The sequence below is a fragment of the Tupaia chinensis genome, unplaced genomic scaffold, assembly GCF_000334495.1.
Source record: "Tupaia chinensis unplaced genomic scaffold, TupChi_1.0 Scaffold139767_1, whole genome shotgun sequence".
Classification (NCBI taxonomy): domain Eukaryota; kingdom Metazoa; phylum Chordata; class Mammalia; order Scandentia; family Tupaiidae; genus Tupaia; species Tupaia belangeri.
In genome coordinates, this window is record NW_006199647.1 from 77,934 (window position 1) to 86,071 (window position 8,138).

The window sequence follows — 8,138 nt, forward strand, 5'->3', positions numbered from 1 at the left end:
CTCCGCCCGTGGGTCAGGCTCCCCCTGCAGCGCTCCTGCTCCATCTCTCCGTCTGTGGGGCAGGCTCACTCCGCGGTCCTGCTCCGTCTCTCCGTCCGTGGGGCAGGCTCACCCCGCGGCCCTCCTGCCCCCTCTCTCCGTCCGTGTGTGTGCAGCTCTCCTGCTCCATCTCTCCGTCCGTGGGGCAGGCTCACTCCGCGGCCCTCCTTCGTCTCTCCGTCCGTGGGGCAGGCTCACCCCACGGCCCTCCTGCTCCGTTTCTCCGTGGGGATCTGGGTGCTCATGCACATGTGCCCAGTGTGTGTCTCAGGCCGTGCTCACAGACTGCATGGCCGTCCCCCAGGACCCAGCCACCTTAACCACCAGACCCGACTGGCCCCGCGCACTGCAGGTCTAGGTCAGGGTCGGGCAGCCCTGGCTGCGGCATTTGTGCTAATGTGGTCCGGGAAACGGGCAGCACTTGTAAGGGCGAGGAAGCGCAAGAGCAGTGCGCACGCAGTGTATTTGGCAGTAGGAAGCCTGGTTCCTTTCTACCCATTTGTAAGTAAAAATGCGCTCCTGCTTTAAATATTCTAGTCAGCCGTTCCAGAGAGGGGTGTCCCGAGGCAGCAGCCAGTGGGACCACGTGTCCCTGAGCACAGTGCGCCCCGGGGCCCTCCCACTCAGGACGTGTGCAGACGGACAGTGACCCTGCCGGCATATCAGCCCCAGGCTGCTCGGGGCTAACCGAGTGTGTGGGGGGTTGCGGGGTACCCCACTGCTGCCCTGTCTCTTCAGGCGATGCGTCCAAGGAAGACATCGACACGGCCATGAAGCTGGGGGCTGGGTACCCCATGGGCCCGTTCGAGCTGGTTGATTACGTCGGGCTGGACACCACGAAGTTCATCCTGGACGGTAGGGGCTGGCGGCCTCGAGGCCCCTCTTTCATTGCGCTGAGGTGGCCTCTTTAAAAAGGATGGCTCTCGGCCTTAGGGCTAAGAGCAGGGGTGAAGCGGACAGGTCCTCCCAGGGTCCTCGCAACGAGCCCGTCAGTGCTCCTCCACCATGAGCACCAGTGGGCCATGCGGGGAGGGCGACTGCCCGTGTCTCTGAGCAGGGTCATCTTTAGTTTTTCTTTTAGCTTTTTCTTTGTTTTTTAGTTTTTTTGCTATAGGGTGCATGCGCTCAACAGAGACTGAGAGAGGGAAAGTGAAAAATCGCCCCTGGGGAGATGACCACACTGCAGTCCCCTGTCCTTCATTCCCCTCCTGGGATGTGGGGCGAATATGTGCACACACACACACACACACACACACACACACACACACGCCCAGCTTGATTTCCAGGCCACTGGGTCTGGGACTCAGGCCTCGTTTGGCTTTGGGGGAGCCCAGTGCCTTAACCACCGCACCACCCGCTGGTGCCTGACTTTTGTGCTGAAATACTCTGGACTCCCAGGAAGCTGCAGACACAGCACGGCAGCGCCCGTGCCTGCCCCGTGTCCCCGGTGCTGCTCCTTACGCAGCAGTGGGGCAGGCACACGCGCCGCCTCGGGCCCCGGGACTCACCGCTGCATGACAGCCTACCGCTGTGGTAGTCTCTGAGGACAGGGTGAAGGTGTGACTAAGACCGGGTGGGACAGCTCAGTGCTCCCAGGTTCACAAACGAGGGTTCTAGTCAGAGCATGGGATTTTGAGTTGTGTGAGGATACAGAATACCTACCAGGAGTTCAGATTTTCAGTACATATCCTGCAGGAGCGCTGTCGTGGAGGGTCAGTCAGCAGGCTAGTGGGTTCTTATGTTGGCCCTCACGATTTCAGGACGATGTTGGCAACACGGAGGGCCTGGGTAGACCCGGCGTGGGCAGCCTGGGAGTGGTGGCCCATGCAGCTCCGTGGCACCTCCTCCCTGGTATCTGAATGGCTCCCTGCCAGGGCCTCTCGCTCACCAGAGTAGGCCCCGTCCCTGGGCTGTGCTTCCAGCCAGGTCCCCGGGATGCCACAGCGAGAGCAACCTCTGCTCTGTCCTGCAGGGTGGCATGAGATGGACATGCAGAACCCCTTGTTTCAGCCCAGCCCCTCCCTCAACAAGCTGGTGGCAGAGAAGAAGCTCGGGAAGAAGACTGGAGAAGGCTTCTACAAGTACAAGTGACGGCCCCTGGCTGGGCAGGACCCTCGGGAGCGGGGTCAGCTGGCGCCCCGAGGGCCGCAGGTGTGTTCTTCAGCCGGGCGCCCCTTCGGTGGCGCAGTCTGTTCGCAGAGCATCCTGAGTGAGAGCCAGCTGACGCCGTTTGTACGCCAGTTCCAGGGGGACTGGTTCCGCGGTTGAGAGCTAACTGCCTCTTTTAGTCTGCCCAGATCCGTGTATTTTCTAAGAAGCTTTACGCCCTCGGTGCCTTGGGGCAAGCACTTCTGCTGAGCCTCGTCAGTTCTGCAGTTGCCTAAAATCGTCCCCGCACAGCGGGGCGGTTCCTCTGAGGTCGGAGTGTGAGCACGTCGCCCGTTCCCACCTCACAGACGAGCCACTGGCCATCGCACGTCCGAGGCACTGCCGAGCCCTGTCTGGGGGACCCCTGTCTGGGGGACCCCTGCGCTCCCGCAGCCCCGGCCTGTCCCAGTGTCCGGCTATGGCCCGGGACGCCGTCTTTGTTCCCCTCAGCCTGGAGAGGCCGCTGCAGGCCCGGGAGTCTCAGCACGCGTCTGCAGGCAGAGGTCTGCCAGGGCCGTTCAGACCCACAAGCCCTCCTGGTTACCGTCTCTCTTGTTTTTCTAATGGGAAATCAGATAACTGCCTATAAGATTGATTTTAATAAAATGCAGTATTTTAATCTGTGGACATTTGACTTGAAATAAAAGTGTAATTTAAATCGTAGTTTGCGGAAATGACTGGGCGTGAGAGCTGTGATCCAGGCAGAAGCTGCGCTGCATCATTGGCCTGTGGCCATTTTCTTTTTTCATTTGCTTTAGGGCACATGTGCTTGCTGGAGCAACAGCGAGAGAGGGAACACGAGAAGTCACCCCCAGGCCACAGCCCCTTCGTCACCCTCCTCCCAGGATTCTGGGCGTGCACACCACATGCACTGGTGTGTCTTTTAAGCTGCCGGGTCCGGGACTTGATTATGTAACTGGCCATGTGCCTTAACCACCATGCCACCGGCTGGCCCGTCGTCTTAAAGTGGCAGTGCCGGAAGGCACAGGTTAGTTGTCGGTAAAACCTGCCCGCACCTGTCGCCTCCAGCGGGTACTGAAGGCACACGGAGCCGCTTGTTCTTGCCAACAAAGTGAAATCGTGGGACGTAAGCTTCTCCCGGCGTTGGCTTGAGAAAGCGTCTTTCAGGATGGAATGTGGGGCGGAAGACGGCCTCCCGGAGGTTCGGTGGCTTCATTAGCAGAGCACACAGGTGATGTGCCCAAGGTCACCAGATCTGTTGTCGCAGAGCCTGGGTCAGAACTACGTTATGGTGACAGAATTCTGTGTAAAATAGAAAAGTGGAAACACATCTAAGCCTTCAGACAGAACTGCAGCCGAAGGGGTCTCCTTGGCCGGTGCCCTGGGTCATGGTCCCAGTGGTTGGTTTTGTCTTCATATTACGATTGATAAACAGGATTCACTAATTTTAAAATTTTGAACCTGACTATTGGGTTGTCGGAAAAGTCATGATGCATTTTTGCACCGAAAAATGGGAAAAATTACGTCGTGGCTTCCGACGCCCCGGCTAGGCACACTGAGAATGAGCGACCGCACGTCCCACCACACAGCCTGCTCTGGGAGACTTGCTCTCGCCAACGTGCCTAACGGACAAGAGGAAGCACCTGCCAGCCCGTCTCACCCCTCCAAGTTACCCTGCCTGGCTGGCTGTGACCTGTGACGTGAGCCCGGGCTGCGTGGGGGAGGGGGCCCACTTCCTCACTAACCAGGGGCCCCTGGGCTGCACACAGCAGGGCTCGTCCTTGACCACAGAGTTCCAAGAAAGCCCGACCACGAGGGTGAGCTCCCTGCTGGGTCGGAGCTGGGGCCATGGCCGTCCAGGGTGCTCTGTTGGCCCGTGGGATGGTCAGGCTGGCCTCTGAGCAGCCTGTTGGCATCTCCCCACTGAGAGGGTCCCACACGGACCTCATGGGCTGGTGGAGGAAGAGCCCTCCGCAGGACAGTGGTGCAGGCTTCGTGGTACCTGCCTGGGACCCCCCACCCCCGGTGCACTCTGGGGAGCTGTGGCGATGGAGTGGAGCTGTTCTCCAGGGTTCTTCCAGGCCGCTTCCATGGCCCAGGGGCTAGGGAGGGTCGAGTGGCAGGCTGGAGGGATGGAGAAGGGATGGCGGCCTGACCACATACCCGATGCCACCAGAACCAGGGAGAGATTTTTGAACAGCTTTCTCTCCTTAGAGGTGATGGAGGCTGAGGCTTTCTGGGTCTCTGCCTCCTCAGGGAGAGTGGCTGCTACCCTGGAGAGCACAGGCCCAGAGAGGAAGGTCTCACCGCCAGGCCCTCGGCCACGCTCAGTCTGCAGACAAGAGCCCACCGAGCCCTCCGCGGGCTTCCGCGGCCCAGGCAGGGGTGTGGGGGGCGGCCCCGCTGCCCAGCGCTGTCCCTGGCCTGCAGTGGGAGCGAGCGCTGGTGAGGCGGCGAACCACAGCGTGCAACACGATGGTGAAGGGCACGGTGCGCCTCGCAGAGCCGCCAGGGGCCTCGGTTCCCCAAGCGCAGCTCCGAAGTTTCCCTGTGACAGTCCGGGAGCCCTCCGCGCCTCTACGACGCACTCTTAGTTCCTTGAGGAAAAACGGTGATTAAAAAAAGTTTATTGGGACCAGCAGTTAGCGAAATGGCTATGTCGCTGGACTCCCACGTAGTCGACCGCGGTTCGATCCCAGACCTGGCGGCTTAATCTCATGCCGGGCGCGTGTGTGTGCATGCCCAAGATCCCGGGAAGAGAATGGAGAAGGGATTGCGGCGTGGCCATCCCCCCTGGGGTGTGATTTCTCACTTTCTGTCTCTCTCTCTTTCTGGTGAGCGCATGCACTCTATAGCAAAAAACTCAAAAAAAAAAAAACCAGCTTGATTTCTTCCATGAGTGAGACAAGCAGGCATGCCCAGAGGGTCCTCACATTCCCACGCACCCCGTCTCCAGCCGGCCGTGGTCATGGGTGCATTCATGCCAAGGCGTGTTTGGGGAGGTCTGGGGCGCGAACCTGGAGCCGTTCCACACGGTCAGTCTCAGGGCATCGCATTACCGCCATCACACAGCCCAGACTTCCCACGTCAACTGCACCGCATAGGGCGGCGGGGCCAGGGCAGAGAGCTGAGGCCTGAGGCCTGGCGGCATAGAAGGCGGAGCTCAAAGGTTTCTCCGGGGCACTGTCCTCCGGCCACACCGCAGGGGCCGGCTGTCCTGCCCCAGAACTGCCGCCTGCCCACAGTAGGACCAGGCAAAATGGGCAGGATGGAGCCCGAGCCACGGCGTTGTCGCTCCAGAAGATACAGAAAGCTGGGAGCCCCGTCTGTGGAGGGACCGACCGGCTCGGAGGGTCTAACGGTCTCTCAGCCCCATCGGTGAAGTCTGGGAGTGGAGGGACACAGAAGGAGGTGAGAGGCGCGGTATCAAGCCTCAGGTTTGTGGCTGGCTCCCCGGGGGGCAGGCTGCCTCCCGGGTGGGCAGCTGCCATGGTAACGGCTCTCCAAGGCCCAGCAGAGCTGGCTGCAGCCTGTGCCCCTCCTACCCCCGGGTCTCAGACGGAGCTCAGTCCCACAGAGGTGACGGCGGCTTGGGAGAGTTACTGCTCAGCGCACGTGCACTAGGAAAACGCAGTCTGCAGACGAGGTTCTGGCCAGGGCCGAGCACGAAACCTTAACAAGGAGGTCCCTGGGACACAGTACTTGCTTTTCCTGCTGGTTCAAGTTGAGGGCTACGCGGAGAGGAACTGGAGAGTCCAGAGGGTAGTAATGAAAATGATTAAAGGACTGATGGTGAAAGGTCCCGGAATGGGGGTCACTTAGCCCGGAGAGGACATCTGGGGGCGACTGACGGCAGTCCTCAGGTGCAGTGCAGGAGGCTGTCCCCAGTATGGTAACCAGCTGTGCCCCAGCTGCGCCGACAGCCGGAGAGGGAAACGGGCCTGGCAAGTCAGCAAGGAGACTGAGGCTAGGCCAGTGGCAGCGACGGTTCTGACTAGCCCGAGGGCTGGAAGGCTGAGCTCGCGATGCCCGAGTCAGAAGGCACGTTTCTGCTACACCAGATACCAGCTCGTATACCGGCGCAACGAAATACAAAGACCTGGGAAGCTGCTCACGCTGGGGAGTCCGCGGGGGCTAAACCTTCCTTCACCACTGGGGCCCCGTGACCGGGACAGCCCAGCTAGAGAACCCACAGGCCGCGAGGACGGACGGGGCCCGCACGTGCAGAGAGCCCACACCTGAGAGCTGGTGCCCACGACGGGGCCGCGGGCTCGGACAGGCTCACTCCTCGGGGTCCCCAAGACTCTTCCCTCTGACCCTGGCCCTACGTCTACACCTGAGGAGGCAGGGCGGCCCGGGCCGTGCGAAGACTTTCGAGGAGACAGAGCGCGCAGCGTTGGCCTGTCCCCGGGAAGACGGCACGGCAGCGGGCGGGCTCCTGACACCGGGTACCGACCGTGCTGGCCTGGCCTGTGCGTTACTCATTACCCACTCCACATTACCAGGGACTGCACTCTCCATAAAGTGACACTTTAAAAAATGTTTTATTACAAAGCTTCTTTTAAAAAAATGCTCAGCACATTAACTCAAACTGGAATGACAAACGTTAGATGACAGTTTTGGGCAAAGACCGTGCCTTGCTGTTTTAAAAAAAAATGGGTACATCAATGCTCATTTTTAACAACTGGCATAAAATCCCACTAATTGGCTAATAAAAACAGATACAAATACAGAACATTTAAAGTAATGACAATTCAAGTGCTGGGCTTTTTACAACAAGGGGGTAAGAAAGACAGAAACGAAAATTCACTGCAAACCAGTCTGCTCAAAGTATCTGGTAAGGTTTACCATTTCGAAAAAGAAAACAAATCAGAAGAAAAGTACAGTGAAGGACTCCAGCTGCAGCCCCCGGGGCGGACCTGGCTCTGACCGGTACTCTGCTCCGTCGAGCACCTCACTCGATGAAGAGGCCACTGCTTGTCAACAGCAATTCACACGGAAGCCGCTCGGGATGGGATAGGCCCCAGAAAAAACTAAAAAAGGCTTCCTTTCCTTTTGTTTTCTAACTTTTTCAGACCTGTGAGATTTTAAAAAGCTCATAGCTAGCAAAATATACAACAAAATTAAAACTAAAAAGTAAATTTAAAAAAAATTCAAGTTTAAAAAAAAGAAGCAAACATAGGTTGATCCTTTGCACTGTTAAATAAAAGCTCGAGGAGAAAGGGAGAGAAAAGGCGAAGACAGACACGAAGGGGACCTCTTCCACGACCTCCTCCCTGGGCCTGCGGATGTGCGCGAGGCAGGCAGCGGCCCGGGACTGTCCTGCCGTAGGGGCCGGTGACGCCGGACGCAGGGAGCACAGCGGGGCGGGGAGAAGCTGTCGGCGGCGGGCCTGCCTGCATCTCACGTGCTTTTGAATTTCCGTTCTAAAACCTCGTTATGCTCTATTTTGGACCGTGGCTCTTGCAGTGGACAAAGAGGGACTGGCAGTGACTGTCTTTGGGGACCTGCAGCTCTGGCGGTGACCGCGGGGTACAAGTTGGTGTCGATGCGCCTTTGGGGTTAACTGGGCGAGCTGTGGAGACAGGCTGGGTTCTCAACAAGCTTCCATCTCCAGAAGAGGTCCTGGGGCCGCTGCCTTGGCTTTGCACGTTGGGAACGAGCTTCTCTTTCCACCTCAGGAAGGAACAAATGAAATGCTATTAATATGAATTTGCCGCAGGCTTCTAGAGAATTACAGCCTCTCGCAAGCAGCCCGCGTCTTTGGCTGTGCGCCGAATGAGTAATGCCCGTTGGTGATGTGGTGATGGTGCTAGAGAATTGCCCCCGGCAGCCCTCGAGTCCATCACAGAGGAAGTGCGTCGCGCGGACCTCCCCACGTGGGCACGCGCAGCTGGGCTGGGAATCAGGCTTAGTGTGTTAGGTCACGGTAAAACAACGGCGTTCGGAAACCAGCGGCAGGAAACGAGCCGACGTGAGTCGGAAAGGCA

The 8,138-nt window shown here is 58.8% G+C and overlaps 1 protein-coding gene and 1 long non-coding RNA gene across 7 annotated transcripts in view; one reads left to right on the forward strand and one right to left on the reverse strand.

Annotated features, from left to right (window-relative positions):
* Positions 1-434: 434 nt before the first annotated feature.
* Positions 435-2,850, forward strand: LOC106736412 (uncharacterized). Its single transcript, XR_001371425.2, has 2 exons — positions 435-894; positions 2,012-2,850. It is a non-coding gene; the product is annotated as an uncharacterized LOC106736412 (long non-coding RNA).
* A 3,823-nt stretch (positions 2,851-6,673) lies between these two features.
* LEF1 (lymphoid enhancer binding factor 1) overlaps positions 6,674-8,138 on the reverse strand; it is a 118,584-nt gene continuing 117,119 nt past the window's right edge. For 5 of the 6 annotated variants that reach the window (XM_006162232.2, XM_006162235.3, XM_006162233.3 and 2 more), the window contains one exon: positions 6,674-7,824. In XM_006162232.2, coding sequence (XP_006162294.1) covers positions 7,745-7,824 — 80 coding nt within the window. In that variant the 3' untranslated portion in view covers positions 6,674-7,744. The remainder of the gene's footprint in view (positions 7,825-8,138) is intronic. The other variant, XM_006162234.2, reaches the window with a different exon arrangement.